General features: G+C 38.9%; 4 protein-coding genes and 2 long non-coding RNA genes across 6 annotated transcripts; 2 read left to right on the top strand and 4 right to left on the bottom strand.

Annotated features, from left to right (window-relative positions):
• Positions 1–352: 352 nt before the first annotated feature.
• Positions 353–2,445, bottom strand: LOC121050631 (putative mediator of RNA polymerase II transcription subunit 12). The gene is made up of 4 exons (XM_040511383.1): positions 1,807–2,445; positions 1,324–1,453; positions 940–1,178; positions 353–697 (listed from the first exon to the last, which is right to left on the bottom strand). The coding sequence occupies exons 1-4, from the start codon at positions 2,443–2,445 to the stop codon at positions 353–355; spliced, it is 1,353 nt and encodes a 450-aa protein (XP_040367317.1).
• Positions 2,446–2,773: 328 nt separating this feature from the next.
• LOC121050304 lies at positions 2,774–4,527 on the bottom strand. The gene is made up of 3 exons (XM_040509865.1): positions 3,537–4,527; positions 3,344–3,458; positions 2,774–3,232 (listed from the first exon to the last, which is right to left on the bottom strand). Exons 1-3 carry the CDS (start codon positions 3,581–3,583, stop codon positions 2,858–2,860), a joined length of 537 nt encoding a protein of 178 aa, XP_040365799.1. The 5' UTR covers positions 3,584–4,527; the 3' UTR covers positions 2,774–2,857.
• On the bottom strand, positions 3,710–4,372 carry LOC112177635 (transcription factor SPT20 homolog). Its single transcript, XM_024315908.1, has one exon. It carries the CDS (start codon positions 4,370–4,372, stop codon positions 3,710–3,712), a length of 663 nt encoding a protein of 220 aa, XP_024171676.1.
• A 2-nt stretch (positions 4,528–4,529) lies between the features above and the next one.
• On the bottom strand, positions 4,530–6,607 carry LOC112177634. Its single transcript, XR_005802616.1, has 5 exons — positions 6,472–6,607; positions 6,273–6,349; positions 6,031–6,078; positions 5,393–5,550; positions 4,530–5,309 (listed from the first exon to the last, which is right to left on the bottom strand). It is a non-coding gene; the product is annotated as an uncharacterized LOC112177634 (long non-coding RNA).
• A 4,403-nt stretch (positions 6,608–11,010) lies between these two features.
• On the top strand, positions 11,011–13,030 carry LOC121050792. Its single transcript, XR_005803895.1, has 3 exons — positions 11,011–11,522; positions 11,741–11,802; positions 12,972–13,030. It is a non-coding gene; the product is annotated as an uncharacterized LOC121050792 (long non-coding RNA).
• A 1,761-nt stretch (positions 13,031–14,791) lies between these two features.
• Positions 14,792–17,770, top strand: LOC112180814 (protein argonaute 4A). Its single transcript, XM_040511382.1, is given in 12 exon segments — positions 14,792–14,969; positions 15,142–15,231; positions 15,270–15,319; positions 15,414–15,619; positions 15,702–15,932; positions 16,011–16,147; positions 16,225–16,322; positions 16,402–16,499; positions 16,647–16,806; positions 16,883–16,999; positions 17,092–17,229; positions 17,405–17,770. Coding segments are annotated over 12 exon segments (1,671 nt in total). The 3' UTR covers positions 17,573–17,770.
• Positions 17,771–19,303: the final 1,533 nt, after the last annotated feature.

Genomic DNA, 19,303 nt, shown 5'->3' with positions numbered 1-19,303 from the left:
GAGGCTTTACTAGAATGTGAGGATCCACCACAAGATGCTGGGAAGTGAGAGCCAACTCATCAGGACTTTCTCTTGCTATTGGTTTGGATTTCAACTTCTTTTGTTGACCATGATGATTCTCTTTTCTCTCCAAATGGTCTGCGAGTGTTGGTCCTAGATCTTGAAATGCTTCAGGGTTGGTCTCTATAGTTTGACCTGACCATCTCTGGTAAGTGACGATTGCACCAGTGGTGTTGGGCATTGTTCTGTGCTCTGGAGTGCACCATTTTACGCTTATTTAAGCGGTTATCTTGTTTCTTCTTCAGTTGAGATGGATCTCCAACTCCAGGCTTTTCCACTTGAGGCTGCCTTTTCAGTTGAGATGAATTTTCGGCTCCTGGCTGATCCCTTGTGACATTCCAGTGTTTGAAAGCAATGAATGCTTAGATTCAGACAGGTTTTTGCTTCTCGTTCGAAGCTGCCTCTGCTGCAGCTGTCCTTGGCCTGTTTCCTCCAGTGATGTCTTCAGCTCTCCAGTCTTTTCCTCTGTTTGCCTTTCAGTATCCTGATTTTTTCTTGGTGATAATTCGACCATAGATGTAGTGAGAGACAATTCAGACTTGGAGCACCTCTGGCAATGTGGGCGCAATTGCCTCTGCTCTGCTGGTTTATGATCAAGCTTCATTCTTTCCTGGATTGGATCTCTGGGCTGCTGCTCCTGCTATGTTCCAAGGGAAGACAAGCATATCAAATTATATTGAAACATCTAATTTGATTGGTGCATGCATGCAAATTAAACGTTTGTATGTCTTTGACATGATCTTTTCAGTGCCTCACATTTAATCTTTAACTTGAGTTTTCATTCAGATTATCAGGTTGAAAATTCTGCTCAAGCTATTACCGAAGGAACTGGAATCATATTTGGAAATTTTACAATTCAAGAGACGTCATTGCTACTACCTGGCATTCAGGTGCTGTTGCCACTCCACAATCAGACTCAGCTGACTTTTTACCTCGAGGACGTAATTGCCTCTGCGGTTGTTGCTCCTGTTTCTCCAATTGTCCTTGACAGGACTGCTCACTTACTGTCAATTCAAGACTCAGGTGACTTGACTGTACAGCCTTCTCCTTAATCACATTTTCTGCTTGATGGTCCTCATCCTGCAACAGTGCATTAAAATGAATTATAAATTGCATCCCTAAAATGGTAACTTTCTTTTCTAATTATATCCAACTTCCTTGAATTAAATTTGAGGATTGCAGTTCAAGCAAAAGATGTCACTATTGCTACCTGGTATTTAGGTGCCTCTGCTACTTCACAATAAGATTCAGATGGTCATTTACCCGGAAGACCACCTAGTTGCCTCTGCTGCTGCTTTTGCTCAGGTTGTGTTCGACAAGATTGGTCATTTGGTGTCAGTTCAAGCTCAACAGCATTTTCTTTAATCACATTTTCCAACCCCTGCTCCGCACCCTGCAGGAGCATAAAATTGAATCATTAATCATATGTACTAAAATGGACATTCTTTAGAAAGAAAGTAATGACAAATGCATCAAGTTCTCAGCTTCTCTTTCAGCACCTTTGTCTAAACCATTTAGAGATATGTCTTTTAGTGTACTGCTTCTTGCTTGGATGGAGCTTTGACTTATTGTATTCTGTTTTCTTTGCTAGATAATGTTATTACTTGTTAGAAATAGGGAAGACTTCATTCATCCTATGTGTAACATTTCATCAGGTTCCTCATCATGAGAAAAGAATTATGCCTCTTCTGATATTTATCATTTTTCAAATAATTTAAATTTTCAAGAGCTGAAGATAATTCTTACAGTTGCTAATAGGAAATCAGGCGTCTTCACCACATCAGAAAGAATAGCTTGTTGATGCTTCTCGTGACTAAATGACTGCATTTCTTGTTCTTGCTCTTTAAGGTTTTCTTGATATGTTAGCTCAGGAACAATCTCCTGTTCTTCCTGAAGCAAATCGACAGAAGATTCTATAAGGTTTGTCCTGGATACATGAGCAATAATTCCTCCCTCAACTGACAGTGATTTGATTTCGAGAGGTCTTTCTGTCTTTTGAACTTTTGGTTGCTGGGTCTCCAGCTCATAGTTTGGTGAGTGCACAAAGACATCTGGATAACTTGGGACTAGCAGAGATACAGACAGCTTCTCTTGACTACGAAGATAAGGATGGCCTTCAGCATTTTGAACTTGCAGTTGCTTTTCTTTCTCATGATTTGCTTCAATGCTTAAACAAATTCTCTTTCTAAGATGTCCAGATAATTTTTCATTCTCTTCTTCCATTGTTGGCGGTTCCCACAACAAATCTGAATTTCCAATCTCCTGTTGTTGAGGTTGTTCAGAATCAGGCATATTCTTAATTGATTTGTTCTGGCCCTTAGGTACTTGTTGCTGACCAAGGTTGCATAGCTTTCCCTGCTTTAAAAATAACTCTGTTGCATCCATGGGTAGTTCAAGAGATGCTAGCATTTCATTCAGCTGGGATCCCAATGCTTTTGTTTGAGCTGAGATCTCAGGTTGGTGCTTCTGTTTTGCTGGAAAACCACAATCTATATATTCTGATGCAGGACAAATACGTAAACTGCCGAACTATGGATGCTGTAGAGATAATCTGCAGTAGACCAAGAAAACAGAAAGATAACAACTGGAATCACACCAGTAAGTTCTAGGAGTCACACCTAGGAGGGAGGTTGAGTCACACAACCAAGGAAGCAAATGCTCTCAATTTTATTAATCTCAAATCTCCAAATAAAAGACTACAAAGGCCTCTGTATATAGGGAGGCCAAGATAATTCTAGAATAATTAGGAATATCCTTAAAGAATCCTAAAGAAATAATCCTAATAATTATAAGAATCCTAACAATAAAGCCTAGATTTATTTGAACTACTTTCCAAATCCTGACTTAGAATATTCTGCTCGTATCCTTCATCATAACAATAAAGCCTAGATTTATATGAACTACTTTCCAAATCCTGGCTTAGAATATTCTGCTCGTATCCTTCATCATATTCCCTCTCTCCGCAAGGACCAATGATTGGCATTGGTCTTTTTTCTATAACAGGATTTCGAATGGTATCTGCTAACTCCTTCAACAAGTTTTCCTGAACCTGAAGTGTCTTCACCTCCTTAATGTTATTTTCCAGCAGCTTATGTGTCTTTTCCTGCACCTTAATTTTATTTTCCAGCAGCTTCTGCATCTTTCCCTGCACCTTAATGTTGTTTTCCACCAGCTTACATGTCGTCGTCATCATACAATTCTCATGTCAGTCCAAGAAGAAACATAACAGATTTAAATTGGTAGTTAGGCACTGCATTATTTGTACACAAATTCCAACATTTACCTCAGACAAGTTTGACAAAACATGGTGGGAGAATTTCTGACTTGCAATAGAAACATTTGAATTGACTACAGTAGCCGCATCTTTCTCTTGCTTCTTAGACAATAACTCCTGCATACTGTTTAGGAAATCAGAAAAAGAACATAGGATGGACAATAACACAACCAATATCAAAGGTAGAGAGATAATAATCTACCTTGTTAATTCAATTTGATCTTGCGGTCTGTTTTGTTCTGAAATCATACCACTTTGCTGTGCTTCTGGTCCAGACCGAATTGCTTCAACTGCTTCTCCATGTAACTGTATATCTCTTTTGACAGCTTGACTATGTTGTTCAATCACTTCACACAATTGTTCTTTAGTTTGGTACTATTCTTCAACTATTTTATCCGTACTTACTTCAATACGCTCATCCGCCACTTTGTGTTTCAGTTTTGTGTCAATCTGCTTTTCACAACTCACAATGATTTCTTGCAATTGATCCTCATTCACATATTCTTGCTGTTTATTTTGTTGCTCTGAAGATCCATTTTGACAGTCAATCACTTTGCTATTTTGACAGTCAATCACCTTGCTATTTTGACAGTCAATCACCTTGCTATGTTGCTCTTCTTGACTAGCTACTTGACTTTGCTGCCCATATTCTCTCTGTTCAGTCACTTCAACTTGTTCTTCTTCATTCACATTACGTGTCTGTTCTGAAAAATTAGACTTTTCAACACCCACTGCAATTACTCGCATTTGATTTTCACTCTGCTGTCCATTCACTTCATCTTTCTGTTCATTTTGTTGCTTTGAAGATCCATTTTGACAATCAATCACCTTCATGTGCTGTATTGGTTCTGCACTTTGGTTTACATGTTCTGTCTTTTGTTCAATCACTTGAACTTGCTCTTCATTCACTTGATACTTCTTGACTTCAACATTCTGCTTATCAACAATCAACGCAACTTCTTGCATATGTTTCTGATGTTCATGTCCATTCACTCTATCTTGCTGCACATCTGTAGAGCCATATTTACCTTCAATCATCTTACTACACTGTTCTGCTTGAATTGAATCTTGAATTTCCTGCCCGTCTTCTCTCAGTTGTTCAGTTACTTCAACTTGTACTTCATCTTCTTTATATATCTGTTCGATATTCTGCTTTTCGACTATCACTCCAGGTAATTGCACTTGATTTTGAATTTTCAGCCTATTCACTTCATCTTACTGTACATTTTCTTCATCTGGAGATCCATTTTGACAGTCAATTACCATACTATGCTGTTCTTCTCGAATCAGTTCTTGAATTTGCTGCCTGTGCTGCTGCTGTTGTTCAGTCACTTCAACTTGTTGTTCTTCGGGGACTTTATATATTTCTGTTCTGCGGAATTTCGGGGAACAACAATGACTGCAATACCTTGAATTTGTTGTTTAATTACTTCTCCTTGCTGTGCATCAGGAGATTCTTTTTTATCAATCAATCACCTTACTCTGCTGATCTTCTTCAATTTGTTCTTTTCTTTTCAGCAATTGCAGCAATTTCTTCCATTTTTCTTTGACATTGTTGTCCATTGACTTGCTCTGGAGCTCCAGTTTGGTTGTCAACTGCCTTACAATACTGTGGTTTTTGACTTTGCTTCCCCTGCTTTCTCTGTTTCTCAGTCACTTCAACTTGTTCTTCTGCTAATGTTTTATGTTCTTTTCCTTTAGCTGATTTTCTTTTTCCCCAACCCTTCCGAGTCTTCTTTTGTTTCGGGACACGCTTTCTTCTAGAAAGAGAATCACCTTTATCAGTTGGAAGCATATAACAATTTTTTGATACACAAACAATTTCTCCCCTCTCGTTTAGCTTCTTCAAGTGAAGACTCAAGAAACTTGCATGAGCCAATGGCAAACCGTCAAACTTCTCTCTAATAAATTTTGATATTGCTTCTTCAGTTGACCCCCGTTCCTCATTCAACTCCTCAATTGCCCTGCGTATCATCTGTACAGATATAAAATTACAAGTTTGTTAGCGAATAATCATCACCGTAGAAGTAACTTTGTTTTAAAAGACGAGAGTGGTACCACGGCATAGGTGGGGTGATCGGGCGTGTGAAACACAGGTAAGAGTCTACAAAGATGTCATTTGATATCATTCTTCTGATCCGGTGTGAGTGTTTTGGAGGGTCTGAAAATGCAAACTTCTCCATCACAGCACCAGCAAGCTTGTTTATCATTTGTGTCTTTCAGTGTTCAAAAGGAATAATAATTAGAGCAATGTCACAAAGACCAAACAATATGCCAATTTCCTAACATAAAGTGCTTAAAACTATGAACCGATCTAACTATTCACCTTTTCATGTAAATGCCTGTTCATTTATTCAAATAGGGTTTTTAGCTACGGTAATAAAGACTGTTTCCATGCTTAGCAGTCCCAAACATCAACTCGTACAGGCATGCATGATGCACTTGCTTCAAAGTATGTTGTATATGATATTCTAGTGAGATCCTAAAAGTGGAGCTAAAGCCATTATACTCTTGTACTGATATCCTGCAAGTACATTTGCTTCATATTTCATTGCAGGTCACACTCATATCCTAGTTCCACTGTTTCATACTAAACTATGCAAGCCAAATCGGTCCTATATAACAATATATCATCACATTCAACAAAACCAACATGAAATGAAAAGAAAAACAAGAAGGATGAAAAGGAAACAAACATGATCTGGGTCTCCTTTAACTCCTCTTCCTTCTCCATTTCTTTCTTCCTGCATTAAGAACTTAAAAGTTAAAGTCTTGCTTCAAATGGTAAATCAAGAAAAAATAAGAATCCAATTTACCAACCCAAAGATTGAATCTTTAATTCAAATTTGGCTCTCCATTCTACTTTTTATTCTTCAGAAAGAAAATAAATAGTAATAATAAATAAAGAAATTGACTGGAGTAAAACTCCATAATTTACCCCAGCAGATGAAAATCTTGCGGAACTCGCCGCCATCCTTCAACTGCGTCACTTTTGTTTCAATTTTTTGCTTCTTTCTGCATCAGAATTTCTATGTAAGCAATCACAGAAAGTGAAACCCACAAGGTAAAAGTAACAAAATCAAAGAAGCTGTGAACAAAGAGCTAGAGTAAAAAGAGGAAGGTAAACTAAGACTAACCATTGACAGGAACAAGAAACGTCCTTTTCTGAAGGTTTTGACTCGGAACAGCAAAGGATATCCTTTGTTTGGGAATCAAACCTCTCTGGTCGGTTCGTAGTTTCGTACTCGCCTCGGAATCTTCGATGATTCTGATATCATATTTGGGCTTCTGTGTATGAGACGTTCTGATGCTATTTTTATGGCCCATTGCCCCTTTCGATTTCGATTCTTGTCCCACCTCTGCATGGCTCGTGTCATTTTCGTCAAGGGGTTTGTTCTTAATATTTTGTTCCTTTTCTCTTTTTTTTTTTTTTTTTTTTTTTTAATTTTTTTTTTATGGTGTTGTTGACCATGGGATTGGAGAGAAATATGGGTAACCCTCCTCTTACGTTGGTTAGTTTTCTTAATATCTTCACAAAATATATTATTTTGGGTTTGCAAAAGATCTACATATATTGCTCTCAAAAAACTATAAATGTGTCATTATTATAATGTGTTAAAAGCTTGAAATATTAAGCCTAATACAAAACAGTTATGAAAATGATAATAGTAGTTTCAGTAATGAAGGTCCTAAGAGCAACTCCAACCATGAGTCTCGTCCATTATTTTGAGACCTTGCTTGAAAAATAATATCTCAAACACAAGAAGAAGAAAAGAAAAGGTCTTAACGCTCAAAATTTTGAGATTAGTCTTATAACAAGTCTCAAAGGGCAAAGCTTTTGGAGGCGGACTCTAATTTTGAGAACGTGGGCTCTACGGAGGATTCGTTATCAAATGGCAGAGAGGAGAGAAGAGGTCACTACTAGAAATATGCCATATAGCAATGGGGCGGGTTGGGGATGGGGATCACAATATCATCCCCATCCCCGGAGTCATTCTCTACCCTCATCCCCGCCCCAATCCCTAATAAAAATATATTGGGGATTCCCCATCCCCATCCCCACTGGGGACTAAGCCTCCAAACCCGCCCCAAATTCCCAATAAGAATTTAATAAATAAAATAATTTTTTCTCATATTGCCTTTTTTAAAATCAAAATCTACAACAAATAAATTTAAAATATGATTAAATTCATAATCATAATTCAGTGAGTGCAAAAGTCAAAACACCATTAAAGTAAAAGTGTAGCCATTAAAATAAAGTAGTAAATGTATATATTTGTGATTTATATTCTAAAAAATAAATTAAAATATATAAGTTAAATATATGTATATATTATTGGGGCGGGTTTGGGGATGGGGATTATAATACCATCCCCGCTCCATCCCCAATCTTAGATAGCGGGGATTGGGGATCCCGATCCCGATCCCCATTCCCCATTTGTCCCCCCATTAGGGGCGGGTATCCAATGGAGCTCCGCCCCGTTAGGAATTTTTGTCATCCCTGTCCACAATCGATATGCCCCTACTATTTTAGACTTTAGCCACAAATAGCCTCCATCGCATAAAATAGTTTAGGGTATCAAAATTCCACGCGCTTATCACATTGAGCACATATATCCGTGGCATATGTGAAGAAACTAAAGGAATTAAATAAATAAAAAATGTAAATGACCGTGCCTAAATGGTGTCAAATAGTGGGCAAGAGGAAAAAATCCAAAATGGAGTCAGTACAACAACTGTTGGACAGGTTATTCGTGATTAAAGGCCAATAACCACATTCTTCTGTCCTTAATACTGTTAATAGCCATGAAATTATGGGTGTGGTTAAGAGCAAGTTCACCTGTTAAGTCACTAGGTCATCCACTATTCACTGCTTTTTAGTGTTAATTTCCACCATCTAGGTCACGGGAACAGTTTTCATGGTGACCTGGGTCACCAGGTTATGATGGTGACCCAGAAAGTGACTCTGGGTGACCCAGGGCAAGAAATACACTGTGCCCGTGACATAGGGGGATTAAGTAGTGCAATCTTGCTAAAACCAAAAATAAGGGTGTTGTCTAGGCACATTCATGATTCATACGGGTGATATGACCCTTTATATAGGACTTATAATTGGAGTTGTCCTATGTTAGCTCCGAATATTCTCAACATGTTTTAAGAAAAGATATTATAGAAATCAAAAAACATTATTGACGATGGTCAATAATCGAAGTATTCAACCCAAATATGCTTGAAGCATCAACACCGACCAACTCATCTATTTCGCCTCCTAGAGTAGAAATCTGAAGTTAGGTTGAGTTTAACTACATAAAAGAAGTCATCCATGGAGCATTGTAGCTAGTACAAACAATGGGTCAGATCAAGAGGGGAGAATAATGAAAAACGAAAAAGTATGGTGCAAGCTAGCAAGCCACACAACTAGTGGAGCTAATTGGAAATCTGAGGCATCAAATAAAATTACAAAAACAAGGTATACAATACAATATGGACCATCCATATTCTTAACAGATAGCAGCATGATAACAATTTTATGATGTACTAAAAAAAGAGAAAATTTTACAAATAGTACCCGAAATAAAGTTCATTCATCATTTTCATACCTGAAACTTGAAAACTATCACATTAGTACCTTAACTTTAAAACTCAACATAATTTTCATGCCCTCCATCTATAATGGTGTTAACTCTTTTGCTATGTGATTTTTTTCCATGGGCAATTCCGTCTCTTTCTTTAATCCACTTTTTATTTTATTTTTTACTACAATCTCATCTCCACCAAGAGCATACTTTCTCTTTCTTCACGTACACTACACAAGCAGCTTCTGGGTTTTTAAGGAGACAAGACGCAGAGATGAAGGTGAGAAGAGAGAAATTAATTCTGAGGTGATCTCCTATGACACTTAACTTCTGAACATAATTTGGTGACACCGCCGCCTCTAGTGATTTCGCCAACCTTTGATTAGCAAAGCCTGGTAAGTGATTAGTTTGATTACAAATCAATCCCGCTGGTATCTTCAATCCCCAGTCTCACAGATGTTCGTCGTTGAGGGAGTAAATGAGTTCAACCATAAAATAGCAGAGATCAAGAAAGAGATCGAGTAGTCTTGATTGCAAATTTTGTTTGCCGAGTTCACCAAAGATGTATGACTTATTATGGAGATTATATATGTATGGCACGATGGCTTGTGAGATCTGTTTCTTTGATTTGAATTACTATTTTGCTGTCCGGGTTTTTGGTAGATGGGGGGGGGGAGAGAGAGAGAGAGAGAGAGAGAGAGAGAGAGAGAGAGAGACGAAATTTTACGGGGCATAGGGTTGACGCAGTTATAACCGAAAAGTATGAAAATTGTGTCATATTTAAAAGTTGAGGTACTAATGTGATAGTTTTTGAATATGATGTACCAAAATGATGAATGTGTTTTAGAGAAACTGAATTTGAGAGAAATTTGCTGTGTATTCTCATTGATAATAGGGGTCTCTTTATATAGAGGATTACAATGCATAGAATCTCAATCATACAAGGAAAGTATCGTACATTGAATAGGAATCTAGATCCTTCTAATTTAACCCTATTACAACTAGAGCAAGTAACCTAGAGTTTGGGCCAAACACAAATTAGGGTTTACTTGAACACTCCCCCTTATGCGCGGTGCTTCTCTCGTTGCCTCGTTAAAAACTTTGCCGAGTAACAAAAACCCAGTGGGACAAAAATAACCTCAGTCGAAGGGGAAAAAGAGCACAACACACCCTTCAGTTTTCGAGGTGAACATGTAGACATCTCCCTCTGATGTCTGCGTCTCCCCCTGATGACTACGATCATGGGAGTTCAGATAATTTCAGCAAGCCAATTCTTGCCACATTATCCTCAGATCGAACCTAGTTCACTTTGGTATTTGAGGAGAATCTGTTGTTGATGATTATGCTTGGTGTTGTCGCTGGAAATCCCTTTTCTTAATACCCTTATTCTCCTTTCATCCGGAGCTGCCGTAACTTTTGATGTAGTCTTGCTTCATTTGTTCAGCATTAACAGCATTATCCTAAATGCTCGTAGGCTCATCTTGTGGTAGACTTCAAACCACAATTGTTCGAACATGCGTAATTATGGATCCAATCCATAAATATTCACGAACACTTCATGAAGAGCAATAATCTCTGCATGGTTCGAAGATATAACGACTATGGTCTATTCTGTAGACCTCCAAGATATCACGGTCTTTTCCCATGGTGAACACTTAACCAGTTTGGGAGCAACCTTTGTGTGGGTCAGAGAGGTACCCAGCATCAGCAAAACCTTCCAAAACACTTATATTGTTTTGAGATGGGGATAGAGAACGCAAGCCAGCGTTGGCGGCATTTTGTAACGTCCTAAACCTTAGACGTTCACTCATTCACTAGTTATTGGACGATAACGACAATCGCTCACGTTTTACATAAGTTTCAGTACTATTAGGGGGCCCGAATAGTTGACTTTTTGTTCGAGTCAAAATTTGAGAAAGTTTTCTTGATGAAAGTTGTAGAGGACGTTAAACCGAGTTCGGAGACACATGGCACACTAAAATCGGAGTTGTAATGAAGAAGTTATAAGGGTTTTAAGTTAGTGGCAGTTTTGTAATTTCATGGAATTCATGTCTATAAATAGAAATCAGGACTTTCCATTTCGGGAAAGCCCCGAAAATTTCCAGTTTTCTTCCTCTCGCCGACATAACTTTCCGGCGTCGCTACCGCCTCGTCCGGCCACCTATGGCCATGAAATTGGTGTCCATCTCTTCGTCTTGAAACAAGGTTTCTATCTATATATGTCTTGCACCCTATCATTCACCATAGACAACGAATCGAAGCCAACAAGTTCACTGTAGCAGCTCGGGTTTTCTGGAAAATTTTCCAGATTCCAGCCATCTTCGGCGGCATTTTGAGCTTGATCGATGCTCCTCAAGACGTGGATGATATCCCTCCAAGTTTTTTTTCCACAAATCGAAGTGAAATTGACGAATCGAAGGTTTGAATTTCTGGGTACTATTTGGAAATCGGGTTTTACTGTTTGAGCTTAGTTTCGGGTATTTTCATGTGTTTTCTAACTTTGTGGTAGTTGAGAAAGATGTTTGGATGGTTGAGACGAAGTTGCTGCCAAAATTTGGTGGCTGAAGGCGGAGGTTGCCGCTGTGTGAACAGTGCGGTGAACAGTTATTGCGGTGCGTGAACAGTGACTTAATGTCTGTTTTTAGCTAGATTAATTTATTAAATGTTGTAGAGCTTGTATGTGAAGTTTGGTGAATTTTCGAGGAATTGGTGTTAATGGTGAAGTTTGGATTAAATTGGAGAAGAAATGAAAATGTTGATTTTTGAGAATAGGACATTGGAATCGTATTTAAATTCCGGATTGTTATTCACGAATTATAATTGTATACAGGGCGACGTGCCGAGCTACTGCTCGACGTAGGAAACCGGTAGCGTGGTCTCCTAAATAGTACTGTGAGTGGACATTTATTTTAAATTAAATGTGCATGCAGTATATTATTATTTTCCAATTGAGGTTTAATTTATTATTTGAATTATTGAGTATTATGAGTTTATGAGCTTGATTTCTTGAGATTTATTATGCTCTATGAGTCACGGGATTTTTAGTGGATTTCCTTCCCGAGGGCTTTCAATAGATTTTCAAGCTAATTATTTATGAGTTATTGAGTTGGGAAATGATTTTCGGGAAGTGACTGATTCAGAAAATATTATGAGAATTATTGATTTCGAATATTAGTTTTTATGAAGATATACGAGTACGAAGGATTTAGCAAATATTTGAGCATGATTGAATTATCGAGATTTATTGAGCTTTGAGCTCCGCACTTATCAGCCTTGAAGTTAGATTGAGTTTTCTTTCCGAAAGCATTTATTGATTTACAGAGTATTTGATTTATACTTTCGAGGATTTATTGAGATATTGAGGTTTGATTTAGCGAGATAATCCTGAGTTATGCTTTTGGTGAATTTTTAATGTTTTATTGAAATAATAGCGAGTTTGTTTCTGAAAACAAGTAATTGAAAGAGGTTGTTTCCAGTTTATTGAGGAGGCTATCAGTCAGCGCATGCATGCATTACCTAGTTGGCAGTCCCTTCTAGGTAATAGTCTGGTTGGCAGTCCCTTCCAGACTACAGTCGGTTGGCAATCCCTTCCAGACTATAGCCCGGTTGGCAGTCCCATCCAATGCGTCATCTGGTTGGCAGTCCCTTCCAGATGACATGAGGTAGTTAGTTGGCAGTCCCTTCTAACTACCTGTGGTTAGTTGGCAGTCCCTTCTATCCACCGCCTCCTGTTCCGGTTGGCAGTCCCTTCCGATGCGTCATCTGGGTGGCAGTCCCTCCCAGATGGCATGAGATGACTAGACAGCAGTCATTTCTAGTCATCAAACGAACCTCTTGAAAATGATGTTTTAAAAAGGATTGAGGATGAGATTTTAAGAGATTGCAGTAAAGATGATGATTAAAAGTATTTTCCAAGATTGTTACTGCATGCGAGATTTTAGAGAATAACTTGGGAAAACATTAAGTTTTACTTATACATTCGAAAGTACTTAATTTTCGTCCACTCACTCTAACGGTTTTTAAATGTTTTTTCCCTGGGCCCTTCGGTTTAAAATGCCCAGTTTGCAGGCCAGTTTAGCTTGAGGTCGAGCGTACTTGGGGTGGAGGCATAGCTGTCATAGCTTCCGCATTATAAAAGTATTGGTCGTTTATCTTATATTCTACCTTCTTGTACGCCTAAGAAATAGGTTGCTCTGATAACTCTTGAGATTAATATTCTTAAGTATCAGAATTGTTTGTGAAATGGGAGATGTTATGATATAGAGAGCAGGGTGGCTCCAGGAGAATAAGGATGGATGATTTAGAAGTGTAAATTTTTTTCTATAGGTTTTGGGTTGTCCATTTTTAGGGGAAATTCTGTCAAATTTTTGGTAGAATTTCTTCTAAGGTGGGCCCCTCAGGGCCTCTTCGGATTTCAGGGTGAAATCCGGGGCGGGTCCTGTCACGTTTCTGGCGTGTGATGGGTCCGAATCCATCATCTCTCTGTAGGGATAGAACAAGCCCATATCAATCGTACATTTCAAGTTCTGAAAGATGTCTTTTACACCAATCAAAATGGCGTCGCGTTGGCGCAGAGTTATACCTTAGCTAACAAGTTCACTGCAAATGAGATGTCTAGTCCTGTGCATTGAGCTAAATACAATAATTCGCCTATTGTACTCAAGTAAGGTACTTCTGCCTCTAGCACATCTTCGTCATCATCCTTCAGACGAAGATGATCATTTTCAGGATCAAGACTAAGAACGATCATGGGGGTGCTTGAAGATTTGACCTTGTCAAAATGCCTAAGCATCTATCGATACGATGCTCAAGTTCCAAATTGAGACATAATCGTATTCTCCCATAATCCTTCATCTTAAAATCGGATTTCAAGTGTTCAGCGGTTTTCCTTAACTCTTTAAGGGCTTCTAGTGAAGATCATGTCCAACATGAACCGCGATGGAATCTGAAACCTGTTATGGAAACGCGTGGGTATATCCCTTCCCAATCAAATAGTCATTTTAGTGAGCTTTTCAACCTCTTTGTAAACGCGTTTCGTGGTCTAGAGCCACTTGATTTGGGTAGATGAAGTTCACCATGAACCTTCAAGTATATTTCGTATCTAGATTCTCATATAGATACGTAGTGACCACATTTGTAAGCTGCATGTTCAGTTATTCGGAAATTACCAAAATGACAGGGTAGTGGAGTGCAATGACCACTACACCAATTTTGGAATCAGACAACACATATCAGACGACAGCAAACATTTTAACTGTCGTCTGAATTAATCAGACGACAGCAAGAAATATTCTGTCGTCTAAGTTTTCGAATCCAACAACAGTTTTTTTTTTTGCTCTTGTGCAATAGCATTTCAGACAATGGTTGATTTTTTTGATGTTGTCTGAATGAATTAATTCAGACAACAGTTATTATGTGATGTTGTCCAAGGTTGATTAACACAATGGTGGATAAAAGATGTTGTCTGATTGTTTTTAATCACACAACAGTTATTACTTCTCTGTTGTGCAATTACTCTTAATACAATGATTGAAAAATATGTCGTCTGATTGTTTTGATTCACACAACAGTTTTTTAGTTGTCTATTGTGTGACTTTGTTTCAGACAATGTACTGAAATTGATGTCGTCTAAGTTTTAGGGTTCAATAGTTTGCTCAGCCCGCCTAATTTTTTGGTCGAAAGTTAAACTTCCCACTTTTTCTTCCCACACATATTCGCACTGCAATTTTGCTCGGCCCGCCTCTATTTTTCAGTTGACCTCTCTCTTTCTCTCGCTGTGCATCTCTTCCCACCGAGACCCTCTCAGCAACGTCGTCGCCGTCGTCTCTCCCCAAACCCCCAACCTAGCCTCTGTCCCTAGACGCCTCCGACCCCCTTCACGATGCCATTGAGGATCTCCAGCACCGCCATCGCACCGATGTTGCGTGTGCCTCGCAGCACCACCAGCCCAGCGACCACGCGAATGACCTTCATCAATGGTAGAGCCTCCGGTATGCTCGCTACCTGCGTCATTCAATCCATCGATATCATCAAGGTGAGTGTTGAAATTCATCAAGATTGTAATTTTTGTGAGATTTGGATTGGACCCATGATTCCAACTCGGGTATTTGAGCTTAAAGTTGGTTTTTTTTTTTTTTTTTTTTTATGGGTTTCATATCTATGATTTGTGGGTCTATTTCGGTTTGGTTTCTGGTCAAAGTAGTAGTTAATATGTTTTTTTCTGGTTTCTAGTTTCCCTAAGTTTCGTCGTCATGGCCTCCAAGAGCATCTTGAAGGAGCTTAAGGATTTGCAGAAGGATCCTCCCACTTCCTTCAGCACAGGTACACTCAAAGATTTATTATTTACAAACTAAATTTAGGTGTTCCTAGCATACCCAATAAATCTAATGCTGAGTTTTACCATTATAGTGTAATCCCCTGGACTCTGTCTCTCTTGCCCAATATTTTGCAGTATAGATGATATTTTTATAATTTATCTTGTGTTTTGTAAAATGGTGTTACAGATTGCCATGCAATATGATGATGGAACCGAAGTTGACGGGAAAGGCATTGGACGTAAGGTTCTTGAAAAAGTAAAAGACACATATAGTGTGGAGCTGGAAAACAAGGATTTTGCTTATGATGGAGAGAAGAGCTTGTTTACTGTTGGGCAGCTCCCTCATAAAAAACTTGATTTCACAGTAGTACTGGATGACATATCATCAAGCAGGTACTTATATGTGGATCATGGTGTATCTCTGCTGCTTCCTATTTGCTTCTGGATATTAGCGCAGTGGTTATTTTGCACACAGGTCTAGGACGAATGGGGGATCTGGGGGCAGTTACTCCCTAGAAGAGAGTCAGGGCGATAGGAAGAGAGTCAAGCAGTCATTTCAATCCAAAACAATAAAGGTACAGGTCAACTTTGCTGCTAAAATCCCAATGCAAGCAATCACGAATGCCTTGCGAGGTCAGGACTCTGACCATTTTCAGGAAGCAATTAGAGTTCTTGACATCATTATAAGGCAGAATGCAGCAAAGCAGTAAGTACCCAAGTGGTATATAAATCCTCAGTCATTCTGCTCTTATTTTTGGTGCATCATAATTTGGTTTCTCTCCAGGGGTTGTCTCCTTGTTCGGGAATCTTTCTTCCATAACAACCCGAGGAACTTCATAGAATTAGGAGGAGGGGTGTTAGGCTGTAGGGGTTTTCATTCAAGCTTCCGGGCCACGCAAGGCGGCCTATCCCTGAATATGGGTTAGTTTCTAAAAGACTGAAGGCTTGGCTTTCTTTGTTGTTCTACTTAGCTAATCACTATCCTTGTTGGAATATAGATGTGTCCACTACAATGATTGTATAACCTGGTCCTGTTTTGAATTTCCTCATGGAGAACCAGAATGTCAAAACTCCTTACCAAATTGATTGGATTAAGGTAACGGTGGTCTCCTTAATTGTTGAGATTTCATTCATGTGACAGTTTTCATGATTTGAGCTGCTTTCTTTCATAATAGGCTAAGAGGATACTAAAAAATCTAAAGGTTGAGACCTATGCTTCCAAGATGGAGTACAAAATCACTGGATTGAGCCATAAACCCTGCAAACAGCAGACGTAAGCTCTTTCTACCTTCATCTGTGGCATGTCATTTTAAAATAGTAGTAGCATCTCACATTTGGTTTTTGATATTTTGATATAGTATTTACTTGTATTCCCTGCAAATTCTGCAATATATGTTTACCCTTCTTTATTTGTTTCTAGGTTCTTTTTTAAATCAAAAGGAGGACACGATGGAGATGGAGAAGAGATCACTGTTTATGAATACTTTGCCCAGCATAAGCACATGCAGTTACACGATTCAGCAGATTTTCCCTACATCAATGTTGGAAAACCAAAGAAACCTTCTTACTTTCCCCTAGAGGTGATATATTATCTTCAAATATATAATGTTAAAATGAATACCCTAGTTAACTAATAATTCATCCATTCCTCTGTAGCTTTGTAATTTGGTTTCCTTGCAACGCTATACCAAGGCTTTATCCAATCTCCAAAGGGCTTCACTAGTGGAGAAGTCTCGGCAGAAACCCCAGGAGCGAATGTCAACTTTGCGTGATGTGAGTTCTGCCCTCCACATGATATCAATTGTTTGAGTTTAATCATTTATGTAGCAATCTTGATTTTCTTTGTTTTATCTGCCCATATGCAGCTTGGCGAAATCAACTCCTTGCTAATGGTGGAGCATTCTCCTTCTCTGCCCTTGGTATCCAAGTCCCCCACTCTGATTTTAGGGATGGATGTGTCACATGGCTCACCTGGGCGTTCCGATGTGCCTTCTATTGCAGCGGTAACATTTTTTCTTCTTGACTGCACATTACATGCTATAGTTTTTTCTCCACTGCACATTACATTAGTTTTTCCCATAAATTTTACTACTATTGCATATTCCACATTCTCTTAGAGAGTCTGTTGCTGTATTATATATGTTAACGATTTACATATTAAAAATGGAAATTTTGTAGGTGGTCAGTTCCAGGAAATGGCCTTTGATTTCTCGTTACCGAGCTGCAGTTCGTACTCAATCACCAAAAGTAGAAATGATTGCTAATCTGTTCAAACCTGTGTCTGATAAAGAGGACCAAGGCATAATCAAGTTGGCTCCTATCTCCCCCTATACTCTGCCACTTTGATTTTTTTGTGAATGTATAATTATACAAACCTTACTATTGCGGTATAAAATTGTTTACATAGATTCTGCTCTGCTGCTGGCATCCTCATTATCACCACAAAGTGTTTTTCAAGACTTGGTTGGTTTCAACATTTCACTAAATGTTGTTAGAAAACTAGTTCTGTTGATGTAATGACTTTGTTGGATATATGGATGAATGTATCGGATTTTTACATGAATGAATGTGTTTTGGATGTGATGTCATTTTGAATGTATATCAGACCATTCAATCCAGCTAAAAACTATTGTGCAATAATTGATCATCACAAAATGCCTCACAAAAACTGTTGTATGAGCCATCTAACTATAATACTATAAGGACTGAAAGAACGAGAAAGTCATTGTCTAGCAAAACAACAAACAACAGTTTTTTGGAGAAATCTATAGTATCAGTAATGGATGGACAATGGGATTTGCAAGTACATATTGTCTGACTAAGCCTTCAGACAACAGGAAGCATATAAGCCCCTATTGTCTGGCACACATTCAGACAACAGTAAGTATATAAGCCGCTGTTGTTTTTCTTGGTGTTCAGACAACAGACAACATAGTAGTCGCTGTTGTAGTAAACTTTATCAGACGACAGTTTTTTGGTATTGTCTGATCCATGTATCAGATGGCATTGAGATAGACAACAGCAAAGTATATAATCAGACGACAATGAAAAACTGTCGTCTGATTGAAAAATTGGTGTAGTGGACATCCATTACGAGATAATATGTCTCATCATAGTCGATTCTAGGGTATTTTGTGAGAAGCATTGCGCCATAAGGCGAGATTGCCATCTCTTTTTCTCATCACGCTTTCTAACGAAGACCCATTAGTCAATAGGTTTTATGTTAGGAGGTGTTGACATCACTGGCTCGAAAACCTTTCTCTTTGTTAGAGAATCCAACTTAATCGGGATCACAACTTTCCATTTAGGCCAAATCTCTCTACGTTGACATTCATTCATCAACAGAGCATGGTTCGATATCATCTTACTCAACAAACTCATGCGCAACGAAATACGCAACTACATCATCAATTATGATGGAGTTTCTATCCCACGTCTCATGTACACTAGTGTAAGTTTCATAGAGCTCTATATTCTTGGGAATAGGTTCTGACGCTGAGGCTTCCCCAAACCATAACCCTAACCCGGAAGATTCTCATGAGACGGATTTTGAGTCTTGATGATCAAAGGATTGGAATGTGCCAAAGTGTCCTTTGAACCTACGGGCCTTCCACACATCTAGCTGGGGCCATGGCCTGTAACGCCAGAGTGCCACTCTTTTGGCGTTGGCGCCATGCCTACCTCCGTGTAGGGTGGCGCCACGTCCTCTCATAGGGATGTCCTTCCTTGCAGGCTTGTTTGCAGCATATTTGTGTGATCTCGTCACTTTAACAAGGATCAAGATGAGACATAGTGGGGACAGGCCACTACAATTCCTGTCGTTCCTGCTGAACATCCATGTTCTTATTTCCCCCCTAACGATGGGAAGACTGTCTCATCAAAGTGACGACTCACAAATCTAGCGGTAATGAGATCGCCTTGAAAGGGTATTAAGTGGCGGACGATTGTTGGAGTCTCAAATTCAACGTAGTTGCCCATTCGTCTGTAAGGACCCATTATAGAGAATTATGGCGGCGCAATTGGCACATAAATGGCTCACTCAAATATGCGTAAGTACGATACTTGTACCCAGTCACT

This window comes from Rosa chinensis, chromosome 7 (assembly GCF_002994745.2).
Source record: "Rosa chinensis cultivar Old Blush chromosome 7, RchiOBHm-V2, whole genome shotgun sequence".
NCBI classification, from domain to species: Eukaryota; Viridiplantae; Streptophyta; class Magnoliopsida; order Rosales; family Rosaceae; genus Rosa; species Rosa chinensis.
Note: the sequence above shows the minus strand (reverse complement) of the source record. Positions and strands in the feature narration are given on the sequence as shown.

Bases quoted from the DNA above. Each gene is read 5' to 3' on its own strand.
- LOC121050304 (XM_040509865.1), bottom strand. From the start codon at position 3,583: ATGATTTCAGAACAAAACAGACCGCAAGATCAAATTGAATTAACAAG. The intron at 3,459-3,536 runs GTAGATTATTAT...TTTCCTAAACAG, and splicing joins GATCAAATTGAATTAACAAG to TATGCAGGAGTTATTGTCTA. The intron at 3,233-3,343 runs GTAAATGTTGGA...ACGACATGTAAG, and splicing joins TTTTGTCAAACTTGTCTGAG to CTGGTGGAAAACAACATTAA.
- LOC112177635 (XM_024315908.1), bottom strand. From the start codon at position 4,372: ATGATTGAAGGTAAATATGGCTCTACAGATGTGCAGCAAGATAGAGTG.
- LOC121050631 (XM_040511383.1), bottom strand. From the start codon at position 2,445: ATGGATGCAACAGAGTTATTTTTAAAGCAGGGAAAGCTATGCAACCTT. The intron at 1,454-1,806 runs GTAAGAATTATC...ATGCTCCTGCAG, and splicing joins CTGATTTCCTATTAGCAACT to GGTGCGGAGCAGGGGTTGGA. The intron at 698-939 runs GTAGTAGCAATG...GGAACATAGCAG, and splicing joins CAACAGCACCTGAATGCCAG to GAGCAGCAGCCCAGAGATCC.